General features: G+C 39.7%; 1 protein-coding gene across 22 annotated transcripts in view; it reads right to left on the minus strand.

Moving 5' to 3' along the window:
* Positions 1–24,382, minus strand: part of GTDC1 (glycosyltransferase like domain containing 1) — a 219,584-nt gene that overhangs the window by 105,676 nt on the left and 89,526 nt on the right. For 20 of the 22 annotated variants that reach the window (XM_084523854.1, XM_084523850.1, XM_084523866.1 and 17 more), the window contains 2 exons: positions 23,885–24,052; positions 20,739–20,912 (listed from right to left, as the gene is read on the minus strand). The exons of 1 other annotated variant lie outside the window; for it this stretch is intronic. In XM_084523854.1, the coding sequence (XP_084379980.1) occupies positions 20,739–20,912; positions 23,885–24,052 (342 nt within the window). The remainder of the gene's footprint in view (positions 1–20,738; positions 20,913–23,884; positions 24,053–24,382) is intronic. One more of the 22 variants, XM_084523847.1, reaches the window with a different exon arrangement.

Genomic DNA, 24,382 nt, shown 5'->3' on the forward strand with positions numbered 1-24,382 from the left:
ATGCAAAACAAATTAAAACCCAACCATGGGATATTTTGCCTTTTCTATAATGTATAGCATGCTTGCATCACGCTTCTTCACATTAGACATTCAGGTCTCGTCTGTCCTAGGAGACTGCAAGGCGACTGGAGAACTGGAGTGAAATGATCACATCATCACAAGGAAAAAGAATGTGAAAACTGAGCAACTGAGTGCAAAGCTGTTCTTTGGGTGGGGTTTGCCTTGTTTTTACTTTATTTACCAGCATTGATTTTCCCCAGCTACTAAACAAGAGCAAGTCAAATGAAGATTTCCTTCTTTGTATCAATAACCCTCTGTGGCATAGTGTAAAAGATGAATATGCTTTACACATGCTGGGCTTCTGTGCTTGGGGGAGACTACCCTAAACATTTGATGATCTTTAAGATTAAAAAAGCAGAAAAAATCCTAACAAGAAACAAGCATCACTAAAAAACACTTTAAGTTTCTCTTACATATTGCAGGGCACCAGAAATCACAGGTCTTGCGGAGGGGAAAAAAAAAAAAAAAAAAAAAAATTCTTACTTTTTCAAGTCCTCTTTCATGTCTGAGATACGATCCTTCTGTAAGTCACGACTGACTGCCTTAAAAGAAGGTACCCATTTACATACTATTTAATACTGATTCAAATTACTAGGTTTCTTAAGTTTCTGACCCCCCGTATTTTATGATTTAAACTGTACTTAAATGTACTTAAAAAACTTTGACTCTTATCAACCATTTAATTAAATAGATAATAATAGTGCACATTCGTCCTGCTTGCCATTCAACCGAAGTGAAGTTTCAGCATTAACTTCTAAAACTATGCGGTATGCCTGTCACTCACAAGATTTTCTTACAAATTACCAGGGGAAAAAATATGTCCTTGACTAGTTCTGTGATGTTGAAGACACTGATACATGGCATTGCAAAAATCCAGAAATCAATTTGCAATTTTTAAGTCTATGGGTACTGTTTGATCAAGTCTACGTGGCTGGAAGCCGAAAGGGGATTCTCAGCTGATATAAATTACTTTAACTGACTCCCATGGAACTGCAGCACTTTCAGCCAGCTGAAGATCTGGTCCACAAACCATTAGGCGAGGCTGATCAAACAAACCATTTAGAAGCGTTGATCTCTCTGCTTTTTGCGCCAGACTGAGTTACAGGGAACACATCAGAGTTGTAACTTTCAGGGAAAAAAAAGTTCTCTTTGCTGCATAACAAATGAGCAAGGAAAATCTCTGTATTAAGCTCAGCATTATACCTTTACTTTGGTCACAGGATTTATGGCATGCTTGTTACCCAACGTGAATTACCCAAGGTAATTCAAAAATTAGGTATCTCCTGCCCTGTTTGGCTTTGACTGTTGCTGCTGCAGTCAAAAAGTGGAGATGCTACCAGAGACAAATGCTTATCTTCCAGAGTTAAGGCCATGGCAGAGTTAAAACACTTTCTTATGCTTAATGGTTTTATGCCGTTGTGCTGGAAAGGTCTGCATTTTAATCGTCACATTTTCTAGTTCTACTTTTGGAAGGTAAAAATGAAAAATCTTTGCTGGACACAGCAGTGCTCGTAACATGAACCTTTATTCAAAGGCTAAATACAGCTACAACTTGAAATTAGAGTATTGATCCTCATTGAGTGGGAGTGCAGATCCAAATATCGTCTAACTGAAAGGTAGGCATGATGGGATGTCCTGCTGGCTTGAAATGAAGAAATGTCACCCTGAATCCTGCTGGGGACACCCCACGCTCCTGGCCACGCCACCAGAGGTAGGGGCAGGCACACTTATGTAGGACAACAAATTTATGAGACTAAGCTAAGGGGACACTGGGTTGGAGCACCGATGTTGGCTGAGAAGTGCCTGGGGGGTCCCTGGTTTTGTTTTTAATCAACCTTTCAGACCAGCCATTACAAGCAGTTAGGATTCCCATGGAAAGCACAAAATACCAGTGCTTTGCTGCTTTGTCAATAATAGAGGGGCAACGGGGGAGTAACAGCAAGGGGTCCTTTTTTTTTTTTTTTTACACACCGGGCTGATAAACCTGCCTCAATAAAATGAACTGGCTTTGGTACTGACTCTGACAGCGTGGCTCAATCCTTTTGAATGAACTCAAAAGGAGCCCACATGTTTGCGGTTGTTTTGGATCCTCTCCCACAGCTGGGAGACCCTAATGAGAGCAAAGGACCCAACTACCTCTGAGGGCATCTTAGAAGTTCAGTCTTTGTCTCGGACCGCTCCGGGCTCTGCTTGAGGTGTTAAAACCTTGATTATTAGTAGATAAAAGAATTGAGCTCGCTGGGATCCTGCAAGCTCCAGAACTGCGAGTGTGTAAGCACACGTGTGATGGACTCCTGTTCAGTCTTTCATGTCAGGTCGGGCGATGACAGCTGTCTTCAATCTATTTGAAAATGTGGTTTCAGAGTTTGGTCCTTTGGGGCCACAGAACTTTGCTCGCTGTGTCTCTGGGGCATTGCACAGTAATCTCTGAAAAACTGCACGCTAGGTTGGCTCTGAGGACCTTACCAGTGATAAAAGGTGCCGAGGATCTTTATGCCTGTGAGGCTTAAAGAAAACCAGCACCTCCTGCACATGGGACATCTGCTGCCCTGAGAGGGGTGAGGACAGCAAAGCACGCCACAGGCACGTGAAATTTTAAGCTGTCAGAGTATGTCCATGCCCAGCCTGGGCAGCCAGGAAAACCACGGGTATTTAGCACCTCTCTGGTGGCTGAAGTCAGAGGTGACAACAAGCTGTGGCAGAGGAACAGCTAGCCAGTAGGTGGGTGCAAGGGAAGTGTTCCTCATCACAGTGACTTTACGGTTTCTCCAATTAATACTATAAAATGCTCAAAAATTATTAAAGCGTAAGTATATTAAAATTAACTTCTCCCCGCCAAAAAACTCCAATGAATGTTGCAGCTCAAGCATAAAGGTATTTTCTTGCATGCCAACAAGTTATACCAGCTTTGTTGTAAACCGTCCCCACAGAAAAGTGATGATTTTGTTCTAAAACACACACAATTTAGCAATTAAATCACATCAATTAAAGTACATTAGCTCTACCTTCTAACCAGTGCCATACCCCATTCCTTGATTAATTTTCTGTAAGTTTTACGGTAGCTTTATGTGCTATTCTATGTATTTGAAGAGATTACAAAAATTGATGTGTTATTCATCCTGTTTCTACTGTTGCACGCCACAGAAATATTTTGACAAATATGTTGAATATTTTTACTGAGATGGATAAAAGCAATCAGCTACAAAATGGTTTCGTTAACGAGAACATTAACACATCCTCAGTCTTTTGGTCAATAAGAGGCCACATACTGGTCAGGAAAATTATCCTCATTTTGACAGAAAAGATGTAGATGACCAAAAATCTGAAATTTCTTAGGAGTTTATTTTCCCAACACACAACAAGAAAACCCTAAATCTCACTATGGCAAAGTTTCTACATATTGTGCCAAAGTATAACAAACTTGTTGACTATGAGAAGACAGGAAAAGTACATGTATTACCTCCAGCACAACTCCTTAATATGTTAAACTCAGTGGCTAAAATCTCTACAATCAACTGAGCAGCGCTCTATTAAGAGTACAAAAGTAGATGTGCATGTTTTCTAGTCTAGGAGAAATCTTGATGAGCACATTTACAAATAAAGTGAGCCTGGCTGCCCGGAGGAGGTGTGGTTTGAAGGCCATTTATCTGCAATGCAACTTAGCACTACCAAGACGTGCACATTTAGCTTATCCACACTGTCCCGTTACAGAAGTTGCTGCTCAAAGGCAAGAATGGAAGTGCGAGGAGAGTGGTGCATCTGGTGCCAGCTCTCTGCACCTTGGCTCACTGCTGGCACTGCTGCTTGCCCATGCACAGGCATAGCATTGCCACCAACGCTGGGGTTACAGATACCTAACGCTTTTATGAAGAAGCAAAAGCACTTACTGGTAGAAGAACATCAGGCACCAACCACATCTGACTTTAACAACACACTGCTAAACGTTTTCAGTACACCAGCAGTGCATGGGCACTACGCATTGCAATGCAAACCCTGTGATTACTGACATCTCAGCTGATACTTACATATTAATTTTATGCCTATAGGATAAGCAAATTGCAGCTTTACACCTCTCTTACATGAGGTGACCACCCAGACGTAAAAGAATTGCAGAGTTATATTTATGGGTACACCCTAATTCTTGATAACAAAACAACTAATTGCTCCCGATAATTTATTTAGCCACCCAGCACTAGTACTTCTACTCTTTGCAATAAATTTTACTATCTGCAGTAATTTATACCACTCAGAAGAACTGGATTTAAAAATAACATTTAAACAATGTTAAGGATAGCAACTAAAAGGTGCCCACAAGAGAAATATTTAGATGCCTGCTAAATATATTTAGCAAAGTCAACAATGAAGTTTTATTTGGCAGTCGTACGTTTTAAAGCTATAGGCTCAATTAGGCCAAAAAGGAGGATGCTGTGTGTTCCTACAAGTCTCTTACTGCATTCATTTATTGTTCAGTTCACAGTCTCTGAATACAACACAATCCTCCAACGGAGTCAGCTTTCATAATTCAGCAGTACAAAGTCTGCAAACACATGTAACCTAGATCCATATTTCACAGTGACAGCATATGATAGCAGAATGTGAAGTATTAATGCTAGTGTCACTACAGTCCTACACTCTACTGCACTTTAAGAGAAAGCAGCTGCTGAGATGAAATGTGTGCCAACTGTCTGAAGACAGAAACATAAGAAACATTCCTTCTGTTACAAAGGGAGAGACACACACAAACAGACTTTCTTTTAGACTCAACAAGCACAAAGTTTCTTACTTTCACGTTTCCATTTCCGCGGCGGACGCGGTGCCTGGAGGAAGCCGCGAGGGCCGGCGGGGGTCCCGCATCCCTCGTGGCTCTCCGCCCATGCTGCGAGGCGGAGAAACGCAGACACCCACCTGCCAGCACCCAGCAGGAGATGCTTTCGGGTTTTCCAGGAATGCCACCGCAGCATCTGAGCAGCAGGAGCTGTGGCGTCCCCTCCTGCCCGCCAGCACCTTCAGCCTGAGCCATCCTCATGGGGTACGTGGTGCATAGCTGCCACTGAGATCTCCTTCCTTGCACTAAGGGACACATGAAAGAGCTCCAAACTGAATTAATAAGCACGTTTTTCCATCCCTTTTCTCTCTAATGGCTGGCGAGGTGGCTGCCCCTCTTGATTTTTTGTTTCATCCTGGAGTGACGGCACAGGAGGAACTACCCAGGGCTGCGGCACCGCACTGCACAACAATGAGAGCGTGACATAAGCTGAAATGTTTGGCTGTAATTCACTTAAAAACTAGTACAACCTCATTGACCTCCTTATCAAACAATTTATTGTGCATTTACGGACTGGACAATGAAACAGAGGAGGTAAGGTATTAATGGTGACACTATTTGGCAAGCTCGTAGCGCAGTTCATTCAAAAGGCAATTTTAAAATTGAATGAAGAGGTTTGACTAGGCAATAAAAACAGCCACAATGCCAGTGAACAGTACTTAGGAGGAAAGCCTCTAATTATCCTATTTATAAATCAACAGCAATTTTACTGATGACTTCTTCTCAAACTTGATTAAAATAACTTCAAAAAAATTAAAAAATAATCAGATCGCATTTATTTTATTAAATTACATTTTAAAAGTATTATTGATTCTCTTCATAAATGAAAATGATAAAAACTTGAGGACAAGAATGGGACAACATTTTTTAAGAGAAACATTTGTACAACACTCTGCAACATAATTATAGTGCTGCCCTTGGGGAAGGGGATTTTATTTTATAATGAGAATGTTTACACTGTTATGGGGTTCAATCTATCTGGGAGGGAAGGTTAAACTTCTTTCCATTAAAGACAGCCTTATAATGAAAAGCTCTGAAAGGAGAATGGAGTCTAATATAGTAGATGTAATGGCCTATTAAATGATTCACACACACAAAATGAATCAAATTCATTGTATCTTACTGCTCTTTTATGACAAAATTGTTGAAAAAATAAAACTATTGTCAAGATAATTGCATATTCCATATACTGTATTACTGTAACTACTATTCTTATTGGGTGACCCACAGCCTACATTTTAGGTACATTAATAGGACATTACATTTTAAATACTTTATAGTATTGGAATGTTGTACAAAAATCCCACTTTCACTCTGAAGGCAAAAATCAATTTAGACTTAAAGTCATGCTGCAATTCTGCATCATTCTTTTTCAATTAAGTTTTTTGCATACATTCTTTATGATGTCATTTCTACATTCCTGCAACAGATGTTTGTTTATATCCCAATTTACTAAAATGCTGCCGTACTAGTTCCTGCTATTTTCAAACTAACCTCTACAACTAGCTTATGTTTCCAAAACACAGTACAATAAATGTTTTCTTAAACTTGTCCCCTCCATCTACTGCTAAGAATCACCATCCCTGATCATTACACAATAGTGCATGTTGCTCTGAAAAGGTGCTTGACTGTGTTTAAAAAAAAAATGGGGGAGGGAAAGGGGGAATAAGTCATGACATGTGGCTAAAAATATATGCACCAGCAGATCAAAAAATATACGACTTTGGGGTTTTGCACGAACAATTAGCTACTGTGTTCCCTTTGTCAGGACCTGGTTTTACACAAGAGCTACACTGCAATAATTCAGCCTCCTAAGAACAGCTATCTAATGATAAATTCTGCTTGGTAGGGATCTAGTCTTGCACACGTACACACAGAAAAGTCTATGTGACTGTATTTAGTCATCTAAATAACTGCCCACACGTAATCAAGCACAGTTACATTAAATAACAAACCTTGTAGAATTACCTTGCTGGAGTGCTAGTGCTTCGTAATACTGACTGCATCACTTCCATGCATCAAAAAGCATGGGATGTTCCCCAGGTGCTTCCACAATGCAAGTGAAAGATTGCTTTAGCACTAATAATATGGGAACAAGAGTATTTGGGGTACTGTTGTCAAATAAATGAAACAGGCAAGCAGTAGTGGCCAGTGGGTTCACCTTTCTGGACCAACACCCCAAGCCTGGTCTCTCACAAATGGTTAAAACTTCAGCTTTCAAAAGGTACTGAGGTTAAGCTTACGTAAGGCTTTGCAGGTATGCTAAGAACTCCAAAGTACTTAGCAACCTTAAAAAATTTCGACTCGGTTGTGTAAAAAATAAGCCAGAATTTCTGAAGTCTCCAGATGGTATTTAGAGACCTCAAGGGAGGTACAACCTTGCGGAATTAGGTTCTTATATTTTACTGAATAAATTCAGGGGCTAGAGCACTTGAAGGCTCCCATGCTTATATTGAACTTTAAGACCCCTTTTTTGGTATAAAAAATATTTCAACATATTTGCTATGCGTGATACTGGCAGGGAGTTTAATGCAAGCCTGGGAGATCATGAGTGGTAGGTGAGGAGCCAAGCCGCTAACCGCTGCCTCGCACCCAGCCTCCTGGGAGAAGCGGCTCATTTAGGGTGAAAAGCCCAACGTTTCTTATCTACAACAGGCTCTAAAAACTAGCATATTTTAAACACATTCACCTCCTAGGCTACCTATGCTTGATGGATTTTTTATGTAATTTAAAACCAGTCTCATTTCACACATAAGACTATTTCTTAAAGCTTTTGACTGCAAATCGAAGCACAAAACATCAGTTCAAACCTATTTTAATTACGGGAAATTAGGCAGGGCTTTCCCCTTCTACATTCCTCTTATTAAAATTCAAAACAACAAAAAACCTCCCCATCTTATAACCTGATATGAAATTTGTTTCTCCTGCAGCCCACTGCCTCTTCCAAAAGGCAAGCCCCGCTTTCTAAGCACCAGTCAATTGGTATTAAAGGTGATTGCAATAAAACAAATTAATCATTCAAATCTCAATGAAGTGTCAAGTACAAGAAGGTGAAAAATTAGAAGAGTATCTATTTACACGAAGAAAAGTGGTGGAATAAATAGCAATCCATTTACCTTGCTACTGAGTAGGATACATTGCTGTGAAGATAGTTTTACCTATGAACAAGGCTCTTTTCAATTAAGATGAATAAAGTAACCACAGAAAAACGTGATAGATAGTGAATAGGTAGATAGATGGAGAAATGACTAATGTAGAAGGTAGCAAGCTAAAATAAAGTTATCTTTATTAACAAATATATCTATGCATCTTGACTTTATTAATAGCTACAGTTGTTAACAACTATACAATTTCCCAAAAGCGTAGGAGTAGAGACTAGAGTGGGAGGTCTGAAAAGCACCTTGATAGTTAGAGAACAGGCAACTGAGAAATTAGCTGATTAGACAAAACAGCTTCCTAATTTAGCAGTGAAGGAGTCATTCAGAGACAATTTCGAGTGGCAATCAAAGGTAGACATGGTAGATTTTATTTAAAGGATGCTCTGAATAGTTTCAGCTGCAAAACTATAGGGCTTGCTCAACATTAAGTACACTACATAGGGTAAAAAACAATGTCAATAATATCCATAATCCAGCGGATTGGGGTCAATTCAGACATTTAGGATGGTGAGCATGTGGAATGAACATTCATTCCACAGATGTCAAAGTGAAAGTTATCAAACCAACCTCATACTTCCCCTGGTATCTGCTGGCAGAACCTGCCTTCCCCTCTCTTTACTAAGACTGGAGCACCCCACCTCAGGCATCACTGGCACAACACGGACCCACCACACTGGTTGCCCACAGCTACATGCTATGTATGAAGACGAGCTGCACATCCTTCCTAGTCAAGCGTTTGAGTATCTGTACTCACCTAACAACTGCTCAGCAGGTAGTTTGACCATTTAAATGAAGAGAGGTGTCACTCCAAAGCCCCCGTGAGAAGGTTTAAAGAGACAAAAATGGACAACAAAGAGCTGGGACCTCTGAAGTCAATCACGTGCTCAAGTCCAATTTCCACATCCACACAAAGCATCTCCATCATTGCAAGGCACCCTCTTAGTTAACAAGTGCTTTGGAAATTTCGACAGACCTAATGCTTTCCAAACTCCATTTTTTCCCCAAGAAAAATCCATTTGTTTGCTTTATAGTAGGTCTTTTAAAAGGGAGTCATAACTGATGGATTACAACATGTTTCTACCTTTTCAATCTGAATTTCATAAGAATAAAATAAACCACAAATGAAAGTGCTTGTACCAGGCACGTTGAACCTTTCTTCTTCTATTAGCATATCAGTCTGCAATCATAACTAGATCAATAGCGAAGATATCTGCTTAAAAGAGCACCATGCTTTCTTTTGTCAGAAATTCATTACTTTTTATTAGGGTCATTGCTTGAAAACTTCAAAACACCATATGGACCTAATTGTGGTTTATTTTGGCAAAAAGGAAGACACTGTAGAACAATTGAGGCATTACATTCTACAATTCCATTACTTTCATCCCTCTCAGTTTTATTACTGTGTCATTAAAGGCAACTTGAGTGAGCGAAGAATTATAGTGTCATGTGTACGGGCTAGTAGATTAATAACAAAACACACTCAAGTTTAAAGGTATCTAACAGCTGTTTTCATTATTTTGTGTAAATACGCTTGAAGCATATCTATCTGATTAGTGGATAGAGTGCTCTTCTCTGTCACATGCCATGGGCACTGCTATGTGCAAGTAATCAAAGTGCTCAGAAAATGAGTTTACATTGTTCACTGCTGAAATACACAAATGTCAGAAAGTGACTGCGCATCAAAGCTTAGGCAAATCATCTGCTGCAAACAAACAGACTCCAATGCACATTTCAGCTTTAAACATTCCTCTGCAGCACAATGACTGAACAGGACTTATTGCTAGCCAAAATGAAGTGACGCCTGCGGAATAATAAGTTGCTAACGTATAGATGCACAAACAAGTCCAGCATTGAATACCTCGGAGAAGAGCTCCGCTACTTTCAAAAATAACACGTAATGTTTTAATGTCACGAATACTCAGTAAATTTATGGATATCATAAAAGTTATCATTGGGGAAAAAAAATATCTGTTATTGCCTTTTTTTTTTTTTTGTGACCTGGTTACCAGGAATCCTGACAGATAATCCTCCCTTTTACTGGCAACAAAAGCAACACGGTTTAGGCCCCCTAAAAGGGTCAAATCCTCTCTTTTCAGTATATAGGCACATCGCTCAAGATCAGTTAATTCAAAAATCAGATTTCAGATAACATAAATGAACTCAGAAATCAAAAGACCTGATGAAGTTTGATGAAGGACAGATAAAATTTCAGTCACTGAAAGAAATAACTGCATAAAGATTTCTTCTTTCTGTGATTCATTTGCTTCTAGCACAGATTGAGGCAATTTTAGCATTAAACTACTGTATACAAGGATGAGAATAAAAGAGTTACTCAGACTTATCAGAAAAATAAAATTGAAATAAAGTCAATCTGACTTCAACAAGCTCAACAAAAGAATTTTATTCAAATGCTTCAGTGAGTAAGAGTAAACTGAGGCAAAATTGAGAAGGATGCTTACAGAGCTGTGATACCCAAAACATGATGCCTGGGATGGCGCCTGCCAAAGCACCCTTCACCTAGCGTCTTCCCAAGCACTGCAGCCATCAGCCCTTCGTACCTCTGTGGTTTGTGTTGTCTTCTGAGGGATGCTCTGGCTTGTCTCTTGAATCCCGAAATGTACTGGTCTAGCTGAAGCCCTTGAGCATCATTTAAGGCCAAGGTTCCTGTACTGTGATGCACAATTAACGTCATAGTTGTCTGCCTCCTCAGCTGCTCCCTGTGCTGGCACCTGCACCCATGGGCACATGACATGCGGGCAGACCATGCTGCCACCTCCGCCTTCACTTTTGGCCCCTCCACTTATAGTTTCACATCATAAGCCAGAAAGCAACCAAGTGCAAGGCTAGTACCCCGAGAACTCCAGCACATCAGGGCAAGAGGAAAGGAGGAATCAAATGCCCTGGCCACGATGTGGCTTCTTCAAAAGCAATAAAATATCCAGATGATCCCAGTAAATAGAGACAGAAACATTCCTCTCGTTCCCTTCCTTCCCACCTTGGTCATTGTGAATCTGGTGAATAAAAATCCCTCCTGATCCCAAATAAAACAAGTGGTTAAACACGTGCCCAAGACCTGCCTTGCAGGATACCGCTCATTTGAGAGGCACCTGCCTAAAGAAATACAAGACAAACATGATGGGCATTACACAGGACAGGCTTGACATCCTCGGTGCCCTTTATACACGGGAAGCATACGAGATCCTGCATGGAGCACTTCATGTCTCAATCTGTGGTATCAAGACTGAAGTCAGTATGGGACCAAGTCATAGTCCTCCTTTCACCTTCATTTCAGGGATGTCATCATAGCAAACATCTAAACTGTCTGGCACTACCCCAGACAAATCAAAATCCCCTTAAAATTCAGTAGTGTTTTGACAGCCATTTCAAAATGAAATGTCTCTAAGAAAAACAAAAATCAAAACAAACAACCCCCCTACACACCCTTTTTCTCATTGCCAGTCTGAGTCATTTAATAATGACCAATTTATACCTAGTGGATACTGCAAGGATTATCCTTGAACTTAAATAATTCCTCCTCTTCCATGGCATTTATCCTCTGACTGAATTTGCAAAGATTAACGTGTATCCCCTTCTCAACCTTTATTTTACTAGGACAAGTGAACCATCCTCTTTTAATCTGTTCTCATAATGCAGACTCTCCTAATCGTCCTACAGCAGCAATTCTCTGCACCTGTTTCACAATTTACATTAGTCTTTCCTGAACACAGGTGAGGAGAACAACATACAATTTTTCAGTGCTTCATATTGGGACAACAAAAAGCATCTTAAAAAAAAATATCTCTTCTAGTGCACGTAAGAATCACGTAACTTCCCTGCATATGCATTTGGTATGGTTCAGCTATACTGCTGCTTGGTACCTCTCCAACAGCAAGCAGTTTACACATCCACATGTTCTTTATATTCTGTATTTACCTGCCTAGTCATACACACCCACCCACAACTGAGCACAAACGAGCTGCAGAAGGAAGAGGACCCAGCCTTGTCATGGTGGTGAGGCATTGCACACCATTAGCCCCATGGCTAGTTGGCCATCAGCTAAAAGAGACAACCTGTTCTCCTGGTGATTCCTGACATCATAAAGGTGGGAGAAAATACCCAAAGACAGATACATTCTTTAGTTTTCTACAAGCCTGACCTGAGTGCTACTTAGGAGTCATCTTACACAAGGCTTGCAGTTTTATGAAGAACCTACTCTAGACTTAATCACAGGTTGGCTGATTCAATTAGCATCTGATTGTTTTTTTGTTGGCTCTTTTTAGTGCCTACAATAGTGTTTGAAAAACAGACTGAACGCAACAATATTTTGTTTAGACTTCATCTATTTTCAAAACCACTTTGATATGAGTAGGGATTTCCCAACACACAAAATGCCCCTTCTTTAAGAAACAGGCACTATAACCCAAAGATTTTTTCTGATGCATTCTTGAGGAAAAGAAGCTGGAAAAACATTCCTGGATGTGGATCTCCCATAGCTCTCAACCAGCATCCCTACAACTTGCAGACGATATGCCACAAACTCTGATGAGCCTTCATTACTATTTAGAAACGCATCTTTTCAATAGTAAAGCTGAACAGCCTCCTACCTTAAAAGCACTTCTGGTACGTTTACGTTGGGATTTTCATATTTTTAAATGTATGCTATTTGAATTATTTAAAGGGAAAAAGAGGAGGATTATTTCATCTGGGAGTCACAACTGAGCAGGGGGAATGTCCAAAATATAAAATATTAAATATTCCTAGTTGCAAATGCAAAAGCAAAAAAGTAAAAAACCTAAACATATTAAAATACTCCTTGCACAACAAAGAAATTATCTGTGATTTTACAAAATTAAAAATCATTTAACTTCATCCTATTTGGTTATGTATAAATAAAATATCTGTATTAAATTGTTCTTATACATTACATAAAGGTCATCTCCATAGGACTACAAAGCCATGTTTCAAGTTTCCTTTTCACACTTAAAGCAGGGCTTGTACTTGTTCCTCACTGTAATTTTATTCTCTTTTTCTTTACCCTCTGAAGCTCCCATAGAATATTTTGCTATCTGCTGTTCTGTCACTTCCATCTAACAGTATCTCTAACTAGCATTATAACTTGAATTGGCTTGCTGCAAACTAGCATACAACAGTGCTCAAAGCAGATCTCATCCACTTAAGTTTTAGTTTTACATTTAATAATGATTTGCAAGGCTATCTACCAGTTCTTTCTTATGAAGGAAAGAACTTACCCTTTCTTCACTCTTTGAAAGGCTCTGCTTTTTTATTTCTTTATTATTTTATTTTCCCTCCAAACTAATACTGCATTCAAGATGAAGTCAGGCTTTTCAGAAGGTACTGCCATTCCCCCATGGCTGGTAACAGAGATTTCTTCATTTTCCTTAAAACGATTTCCAACAACATTTTGTATTCTCAGTGAAGAATCTCCCAAAAATCTTGCTATCCTTTTCCCATTTCTTATCTTCACTGCAATTTTTAGCACAATACCTACTTTCTTTTCTGTTATATTAGAACGACAAATGCCCAGAACATTTAAACAATAAGGTTCTGTCACTGTAGCAACTAGGAGGTTAATATGATCAATATGACTGTCAGAATTCTGTAAGCACGAAATTACTTTTAGCAAAAAATAATAATAATAAAAAAAAAAACAAAAACAAAAACACACAAGTAAAAGATTACTTCTATGTAATCTTCATGAATTTTGTAGTAAAAAATACCAAATTTTTCAAATGTTGAAGGGCAGTATTTTGAAATGCAAAATTTCAGTAGGGGCAGATTTGCCTATAAAAACCACTTTCTGCACACATGAAAGATGTAAGCCCGTACCTTCATATGGATTGGAGCTAAATTGGACACAGCCACATCACTCGATTCCCAGCTTTTAGTTTTGTGTGCCACCTCTTTCCACCTGCGGTAACGTTGTAATCATGCAGAGTGCCAAGCGCCCTCATCTCTGAATGACTGCAGTGAAAATGAGGGTATTTAGCGTTTCGCGGGATTCTACCATTAATCAATAGCCTTTTTCCACTTTGAATAGAAGGAAAAACAGCTTTATTTTAAGTCTGTCATGACAATTTTAACCAATTAAATTGAAACTTCACCGAGCCTTATTACAACAATTTGATGCAAACTCTGACAGCATTTCATGTCTGCATCATCTTGGATGGGGGGGACAGTTAACCCCATCCCAGCCTTAAGGAGGAAGATGCTGCTGGGAAAGGAAGAGAGAAAAAATGAATGGAGAACTGAGAAAGGTGCAAGGAAGTGCAAAGCAGGGCTCACATTTATTATGCTTTGAAATAGGTAGCATAAGATTATATCAAATAGATGAAAACCTTTGACAGTGTGGAAATTAATGGAAAAAAATATGTGTTTTTCTGTTCTGAGTAAGTGTAGCTGAATTACTGCATTACAGATAGACGATTCCTAGAAGAATTAAAAACACCATCCGTATCAGTTTCTGATGAAGGTGTCATTTTCATTTCCTCTCCCATGACATCCCCCAGCTTCAAATGCCCACACACATTACAACAAGGTAGCCTATTCTCTTTGCAAGTTGCGGTGAAATTATTATGCATGAAAGTGCATAATAATCCAGTCCAGTCCAGTCGTGACTCTACCACCGACTTCCTACATGAATATGCACGAATCAATTAAACCTCTGAATGCATCAATTTCCTTTTCAATGTAGCAATGATAATAATAATAATAGCTGCCTATTGTATGGGGCACCGCATGTAATATTTTTAATGCCTGCTAATGAAATGTGCTATTAATTATTAGAGTGTAGTTTGGCTTTGAAAGCCAAGGATGAGCGCGCCTCAACTTTGCATTCAAAGTGACACAACCAAAAACCTCGACCGCTTCCAAAATGCAGAGTCAAATGGTATTTCAATCTGCATTGGGGCTTTCAGATCCCTGCAGAGAGGCTGCATTGAGGTTTGCAGCTAAGGGGTTAATCGGACGAGATGGGAGTGGTTACGGGCTTGGTGCCACAGGTTTTGCCCTTTGTGGCTTCTCACATCCCAGACTTGGAAAATATGAGCTGTGATACTGAGAAAGGTAAGAAGCCAGCACAGCCCCATAGTGATAAATGAGTTTGCATCATCTGTCATTAGAACTTCCTGCCAACAGGGTCATTCCCTATTAAATTACCACTTGTCAATGTTTAAAATACTGATTGATAAATGACTGTGCCAAAACTGATAACACGACAGCTTTTATTTTCTAATATTCTTGGTTACCACATTCTGCTACTTCAAGATACAGATATAGTAGGGATTTTTTTTTCCCAAGTACTTTAGTGAAAGACAATTTAATCTAATACAAAACTAGCAGGTACTGTATAATGATTGGTCCTGATATACATTACATACTATTCTTCTTGCCAAAATAAACCTACTGGCGATTTAGTGATACGGGTAGATCCAAGTTTCACATTTCATCAAATGCTAGTAATCTGTTTTATCAATATAAACTGCATTTTAATGAAAAAATTCTTTTCTTCAGTACACTTCACTTTTAATGCCCCAGAGTATAATAATTCGTTCATGCTGTAGAACAAGAATGTTTTACAAGACCTTAACTCTCCAGAGAAATTTCTCTGTAAATACAAAATGCAAGTTTTATGGGAATGTGTTGTATGCAACATGAGCAGTACCCAACATAATAAAAAACTGGGTTGCACAGAGAATTCTGCTTAAGTATCCTTGTGAGCTATTGTGAGTCTAAATGGTTATTATGACAGCACTGAGTTGAATACCTATACGACTGATAAAAGGGAGTCAGTAAAACTATTTCTGTCTCTGACTAGATAAAAAGAAATGAGGTTTTTGGAGAGTTTCACGAAAGAAATGCACCCCAGCAGACTGTTCAGGCAGGCATCCCGCTGGGAGGGCATTGTCAGGATGCTGCTGGAGAATCCTGCGGGCAAGACCCACACTTTTGGCTTATAAAAACCAGGCTGAGGCAATGGCTACTGCCCAGGGCTAGTATGGATACTTGGGCATCCTGCCCCGACGGCACAAGGGCACGTGTGGAAGGAAGCACCACGTGGGAGTGCGCCACTGGGTTTGGGTGTTTGAGTCGCCCTTCATAGAGTTCACCCAATTCCTCGCTGCTCTTAGCTCTCACCCTGAGGTATAGAGGGTGACCGACCCGCAACCAAAGCCCCAGAACTGAAATACTGAATTTTCTGCCCCTTTTTAGCCAGCACTGCGCTTTCCCCCCAGCTGGCGTTATGGCCCAGATCTTGCGAGCATCCCACCCGCTGTCTAAGTGCCAACACCGGCACTCCGACTTCCAGCAGGCGAGAAGGAAAGCCATTCAGGGCAGTAATTTCCCTCACCCAGTTCTTCAGCAGCAAGCCCCAAGGTAGGAGCTCTCTATTGGCATTTTCTAATTATGCTAACTACCCATAAACTGTGGTGGCAGGGAGGCTATGCCTACTGGAGAGCGCAGGGCACCGCGGAGCTACCCAAGCCACCCCTAAGCATGGGAGCTGGAATCACTGTCATTAGCATGGTATTCCACCTGAAGTAATATATACTATTGCACTGGAAGGCTAATTAGCCCAAAACTGTGCTTCTAAGGTACACTCCTTCCAACAAGCAAGCCAGCTCACTAAAGCTCACTCGGGTACCACTGCAGTGCATCCCTCGGTGCAACACAGCCGCATCCCAGTGCTCATCCACAGCTTTGGGATCCTGGGGTTCAGGTCTTCCCCTGCTTGTTGGCATCTGTATTATCCAGCACTGCAAAGCTACTGCGTGGTGTTACGGTTACAAGGGAAGAGGGAGCTCCTCAGTTATCTAAACAAGGGTCACAGCAAGCCTGATCCCAGAAAAGCAAGGTGGGATAATTATTAATTTTTTTTATTCCCCAAACCAGGCTCCTTCAAACATGACAGTCATGTTCCTGTACAAGAAATGCTGCCAGTGTCTTTTAAAAACCTCAGCTTTAGTTAGAAACTCCCCTAACTGGCCATAAAGTATTCTCAGAACTGGAAAATTCTGCCTCTCTTATGCTATAACTAAAAAATATAAAATTGAATGGTTGAAAATGTCCCGTTAACTGTGCTAAGTTATAAAAGCAAATTAAGAAACAACATTCTAAAATCTTTAATTCTACTCCAAAATGTTCAGATAGTACAAGACACTAACTAACAAGTTCCAATTAAAAGAAACTATTGCTGTCTTCGGCTGTCATCTCAGTCGTGTTTCTTCTGTATTATTCCACCTTAGCTCAACGTGCATTTTGGGCTCTTAGGAACATTACTTCCTTCTTGCTTATAAAAATGCATTCCTTTTCTGTCACATCATGATAATGGTAAAGATATAGTACAATCAGTGGACTAGTATTAATAACTAAAATCTACATTACAATTTCAATTGAAATGAATTCCAAGGAGCGCCCAACCTGACCCAGCTTTACCAATTGCCAAAGATGGCATCGATGCAGATGGAGTGAGAGAACTCACACAGTTACCAGCAGAGAACATCCAGAGGTGTACCAGCAGGGCTTGTGGGTGTAAGGAAATCTAAGTACCACAGACAGCATCACTGGAGAGTTTTGTTCTTGTACCGTAGTTTTTGAGTGCACAAACAAAACCGGGTGATATCAAAATAAACTCTATTGATAGTATAGACCCCAAAAAGTTTTTTCTTACATTATAATAGAAAATAAATTGAAATTTAACAATGACAACGTAAGTGTGAATTACAACATATTTCATTTGCTGAGTAAAATCTGTTACCCAGCACATATGGCTCATAAGACCAGCTACTGGTCTACATTCCTTGCAATACCTCTACAGTAAGAAGTGACAGCCTTAACTTGGACTTTTATTTGTCTATAAGCTTAGAAGTGTTGTGATATACACTTCTACATAACACACTTTATCAGAATGGATAAAGAGAAGAATTCAAAGTCAGAAACGATGGAGGGTGAATATATATATGGAATAGCTGTGGTACCACAGGATGCAGTACGGAAGCTACTCATTGTCACAACTAGAGAACAGGAGGATTAGGTCCGAAAATTTCTTATTCTGCTAAATCCTCAAAGCCTTTCATCTCTTTTCATGGTCAGATAAGGACCACAGTCTGGTTGTTTGCTCTGGGAACAAGAGGTGCCCTTACGACAAATCTTTATTATAAAATAAGTCTCCTCATAAAATGCATCAGTAACTTTTTCTCACAGGTAGTATAAAAGCAGTGATTAGATGCCCATCTCAAGTATTTAAATACACACTATGCAGAGGTATAATGCTACATCTGATATCTCCTTCGTCGTTATGCCTTCACTCTTAACTGATCATTTACTGTGCTGTTTGTGCTAGGTTGTGGAGCCATCATCTCCAGTAATCACATTAAAAGGTAAATACATTACAGGATTTAATCATATGACATGCTCTTTTAATACACTGGTTTTTGATCAAAGGTCAGACATATTTTCTTTTATTTACCCTACAGTTGCAGTATTAAACCAAAATAATCTTAAAAAGATCAAGAGCACAGGTGTGATGATGATTTCTTTGATCTCACCTCAGTCCAAATTAAGGTTATATTTAAGACACAAGCACACCCTTCAACATTCACATGTGAAATAAAAGAGGTCAAAGTAAAGAAAAAATCACCCTGGTTATTTTGCCTTCAGAATTTTTAAATATTTTCCCAACATCTCAGCAAAATTATGCATTTTAAAAAGACTGCAGGCACTGAAATGATTGTCAGTCATGCAAATAATCACTTACTTACACTGTATGAGTTTGGTTTGGATAAAGCAAATTACCATTTGAAAATAACTTGAAAAACACTCTGGGCTAAGAGCTTGCTTTATAAATTTTAGCTTGGCCACAATTTTTCTTAACCTTTTTCTCCTCAATCTCCACTCAGTCACTATAGTAATGCAGACTAAATTAAAAAACAGCATTCAGTTGCCACAGGTGCATTCAACATTATTTAAAGCCTGATCTTGTAAAGAAATAGTAAATATTGGCTGCAGCTGAAGGTCAGTAACCAAACAACTTATACAGAAGCTTTCCTCTCCTATGTTTCCCTTATTTCTGTGCATATAATACTGCTTCTTGCCTTAAAAAGAATAGAACTTATATCTAGAGGTAGTTTTTGACTAAAATGTATGTTAGGAATAACAGATTACAGCTGATATTAATCCATGTTTCTAAATATTCTGCTGAGAAAGTTGTTCAGTCACACAGTTATGTTTATGAGCATCTTAGTTTTGTCCATCTGCTGCTGAAAATGGCTTTTCAATATGATGTCAAGTGCAACAACCACAATAAAAACATGAGCGGTGTGTCCTGCTTTGTGAGATGAGAATTAACGTGAGAGCTGGACATTAACAAGAGCATGTGATGAGACCTTTCCACTTCACCACTTGGGTAGCAGATCACCAGTTTTACCAAAGAAATCTTCTGCTTTCTTAGCAGAAACCTTAGAGACATGGTCTCTAAGAAGCCAAGGGCGATCCTTGGAGATGTACAGGTTTGGATCTCCACCGCCATACAGACAGCCAAGGCCCTAAGGAACACTGGAGGATTTTCACCCACTTGACAAAAATATAGCTTTAAAGACTTCACTTTAGGCATTGATTTTTAAAGGATTTGCATTAGTGCTTTAGAATATGTTTACCAAGTGTCTGAAATGCAAACTTTGCACCATAAACATCAATAGAGTGCGAGGCCTGAGACTTAAAACCTCTGTACCCCAAACTACCACAGGCACACATTTAGTCCTTGAAGTAACATTAAGTACAAGCTGGCTGGGACAAATATCTCAAGTGTGACCAGAAGTTGCTACCAGACCAAAAGCTGGACTCCTGCAGAGTCATGACACTGCTTTCCACCCCTATTTCAGCAAAAAATGTCCCCAGCATCATGAGTTTTTTAAGAGTATAATCAAATTGCAGAATCATACTATCTCTATTTAGTACCGGTCCCACTGAAGCAAAGTTCCTGTTCGGTGGGAGGAGAGCTCCTTGTAATAGGAAAAACAATTGTGCCAGGTTTAATCAAAAGTGAAAAGGATCTGGTGAATGTTCCCTTTGAGCCACATAACCCACTGCTAATTTCAAGATGGGCTCTGAAACAAGGGTAATAAAAAACGTCCTTCATAGTAACTGAGGAAGACTGAAGAGCAACTGCAACTGCAGCTAATGCTAAAATCTGCAAGTCTGCTCTGTGCTACTGAAATGTTTTTCACCTACCTGGAAAGCAATAAAATAAGAGGTAGGGGAGGGAGGAGGGAATAAAATCCCACTACAACATACCAAGGGAAATATAGCCTCTTGACTACAGCCTTATCGCTTTTACTGTTCTCTAGAATTTCTTTCTCCTCCTTGACCTCTCCTGCACAAACAAATACATGGAGCTGAGGTGCAGACAACTTTTTAAAAACTGAAACAAGTGGGAAATTATTCACACTGAGGGATGGAAGTTTGTACGACACGCTTGGCAAACCTACCGGTCCCAGGGCGGGTGGATCAGATTCTGCCTGAACAGCCCCTGATTATTGAAGCACACTGATCGATCGGGGGGTTGTGCTCATTAACAAAGTCTTTACTTAACAATGCCTTAACTGATTACTTAAAACTTCACAATAAATAGGTAGTTTTGACAGACTGGAGGCAATTTATGATGTGGAAAATGTACTGACCTGCTCACATCAGGAAACCTGACTGGAAAGTAAAGAACTTGGCACTTTGGTCTGATTATTTTTTCCAAATCCTTTGGTCTGTGGTCAGGAATCAACTTCATAAATTTTCCAATGGATGTAAGAAATGATTCCATATTAAAAGCAGAGTTGAACACCACAACATCAGCAACCAAACTGTAAAAAGTGGTTAAGAGTAATGAACACACTGCTGCTGCAAAAAGAATGGAGTTATTTCAAATGCAATGAAAACAGGATACACATTCTCATAGACAAAAGATGTAAGTGGAATGTCAAGAAACGTCAGCTTTTTCAGGTCAGTTAGAAGTAACATATATACCTTGATTAGAAATGTTCTGATTTCTGTCCATTTATACTTTGAAATATTTTTGAACTTTTTGTTAAAGACTGAATAAAAATATATTATTACCAATCTAAAGGAGCAAATACAATTCTATCCATAGATCATGTTTTTATTCATAACATGGTAAGACTAATATTACTACCATTGTCTCTCAAAAAAAAACACTAAAAACAGATAGAAAAGGCACACTGTCATTTGACTTCAGTAGAATTAAACTTGGAAGAAGAAGAAAATTCCTTATGGAAAATCCTTTTACTGAAGGACAACTTACCTTTGGTTAACTTACCTTTGACTGACCAAGTGGGTCAAGTAGCAAAATCCTAGAGAATTAGAACTTTCTTTTAACCTATGCATGATAACCCTGATGAAAAGTGCATGCACTAAACAAAAAATTCATACTACATAGCACACAATATATATTAAAAAAAAAAGGTTTGATATATTAATACTGATACATTAATACATATTGTGTTAATACTGATTAATACAATAATATTGATGTATTAAATATAAATATATTGTTTATATATTTATATATTGTTCCTTAGTGCTGTGTTTTAAAACCAACCAGATCTAGAATTTTAAGATGCAGATAAAATAATAATTTAGGAGTTATTTCTCAAATAGTTGGTCTGGGGAAAGCAGGAAGGTACCAAGCCCCTGCAATGCCCGCAGTGCATCCAGGCAGCTCCGACATGACCTCACCTATGATGGCAAGCACACAGTGCTGCCGGAGGGAAGCGTGCTTTATGGCCTGTGGGTTTTCTCCCTACGTTACACAGTTCAGCACAGACCCATGGGTTGTAAGATACATGGAGGACACGTGTGTGTAAGTCACTGGGCTGGTGAAAAGTATATTTGAGGTGAGAGCCTGTCATTCATCCTCACGGTCAAGTAAGAAAACTGACACTGCTCCCCGGAGCAGCAGGAGCCAGCAGGAAAAGCAAAAAACCACGGGAGAGAGAAATCATCCTTTTCAAGCAGGCCACAGGAGTCAAAATGTTTTCCGGAATCCCACACACTTCCCTGCCCGTGATTTTTTACCCTTTGCTGCCCGAGACTTTGCAGCAATGCTGAAGCCACCTTCCTGCACTGACTTACAGATGGCACGAGGCAACAGGAGCCCCAGCTGCTCTGCTGCTGGCACGTAACAAAGGCTCCACACATCTCCACCTCTGCTCGTCTTGTACACTGAGCCTCGTCTGTCCAACTTTTTCCTGGAGGCTCTGCAGATCACTGCCAAATTAGAAAGCTCCTGTCAGCCCTGCAGCCTGAGCGGCTACAAGGAAAGGAGTTTCACCTTTGAAAAGTGTGATTTTATTACCAGGGTTATATCAGCCCTTTGGAATCATTAAGGATAAAAAAATCTTTCTTAATGATTGAAGAAGGTTCCAAGAGTTTCAATTTCAATTTTCTCCAAACCATCTATGCAAACTGCACAGAAAGATACAATTGGAAATATACAGCTAGAAAGATGTATCTTGGAAAGATGTATGCTCACATTTCTGGCATTTCTAACAGATTTGGAAGATGGCAAGATGGCATTTCTTTGCAGATGACCACTAGGTAGTTACAAACTATACAGAGGAGATGGCTGCTATTTGCTGTTAAAAATGGGGTTTCTGCAGCAACAAAAATGAAAGATGAACATTATATAATTACACTGAGAAGCTATTGGAGACTGAAGGAAACAGAATGGAGCATCTACACAATTTGTTTCTGGGGGGGTGAGGCAAAAGAAGATATTTGTATTATTTAAAAAATGCATGTTTTGAGGATAATGTATGTCAGCTTACAATAGAGGTGTGAAAAATAACTGCTCTAAGTAGTTGCCTCAGTGCCAGAAAAAGAACTTTTAACGTTGTAAAATCTGAAAACGGCTGCTACTATTTTCAAAAGGTCTTTTGCTCTCCTCTCCCACTCTACTCTCAGCAAGTGAAACGTGTTGCAAATGCAGGGGCAGCAGCAGCTACGGGATGGTCAGAGTACACCCAGATCATTTTCTGGGAAGTTCGAGTATCAGCCAGCTTATATCATAACGATGCAAAAGCTTAACTTATATCTTAAAATGCTCAATCCCTAGTCCTAATAATTCTCCTAATAGCTGATAGGTAGGAAAGATCATTCAAATCAATTTGTTTCAGCTCAGTTTTGCTGTTTCACTTAGGTTTGTACAGAATCTTACCACAAAGCTTTTCAGTGTTGCCGTTATTAACTTCTTTCATTAACTCAGATTCAAGAAATACATTTGTTTTTAGCAACAATAAAGGACCGCAGCCTTTAAAACGTCTGGGTATTTTAGTACTGCTCAATTTCTGAATACCAGATGAAAGAAATATAAGGATTTATCTGGTGTGTTTACTGCCCTCTCTTCACAAGAAAAGTGCTGCATTACATTTTAATTTCTGTTTATTTCCCTAAAACCCTCTATATAATTTCTATTGGATGCAGTAAAAGCTATGGCCGAGCTGAAGATGCTTAGCTGGAGCTTCGCTAAGTGTATGTGAAACAAAGCATCTCGCTCGCTATGGCCAAGACACTGGGCCACGATGAGCAGGTAAGCCACAGCAAAGTACAGCTGGACTTTTATAAACTGAGATGAGTGCATTGATACGTGGTTTGGGCCATAGCCCTTTTACCAGCAGCTCTTGGGGTCTCTGCTTGTACCTCTGTTTGCTGCAGGCTCACCATTTAAATGGAGAAGGACTCCTCGGACTGGCGATGCCGAACATCTGTACGTAGAAGGACACATTAAATGACACGGAGAGGTGCGAGAAACACATACCATGAAAGAATCTGGTTGTATCCATACTGAAAATCCCTTTCCTTCCAGTTCTGGACAGGATATGCCAATTGGTTCTCATGGAAGTAGAGGACCTTTTTCAATTTGCCCAGGTCAGGGCGCAGGGCAGTGAGTTCAGCCAGGTTAAGCACCGAGCTTGCAAAGAGGATCCTGCAAACAAGGAGAGCAGTGTTCACTGCCTGCGAGCCTGCTCGCAGGGGTCACCCCTTCCCCTTTGCCTCCCCTTCTCCCCCCCAAGAAAAACATAACCCCTATAGGGACACATCAATAGCTAAGCCTTAATACCATGTAGCAGCATTCGAAGTTTTGATCTCTTAAAAAGCAGCTGCTAAGAACCCAACTAGAAAAGCACTGAATCTCATTGGTCTTCCCGGCTCAGTTACAGAGAGATGCAAAATAAAAAAGCTGGATGGATTTTATTGAAAAAGGCAAGAAAAGCTGTATCTGAAGGACAAATGGAACAAAGATAAGGCTGACTAG

The sequence above is a fragment of the Aythya ferina genome (genome assembly GCF_964211825.1).
Source record: "Aythya ferina genome assembly, chromosome: 6".
Taxonomy (NCBI): domain Eukaryota; kingdom Metazoa; phylum Chordata; class Aves; order Anseriformes; family Anatidae; genus Aythya; species Aythya ferina.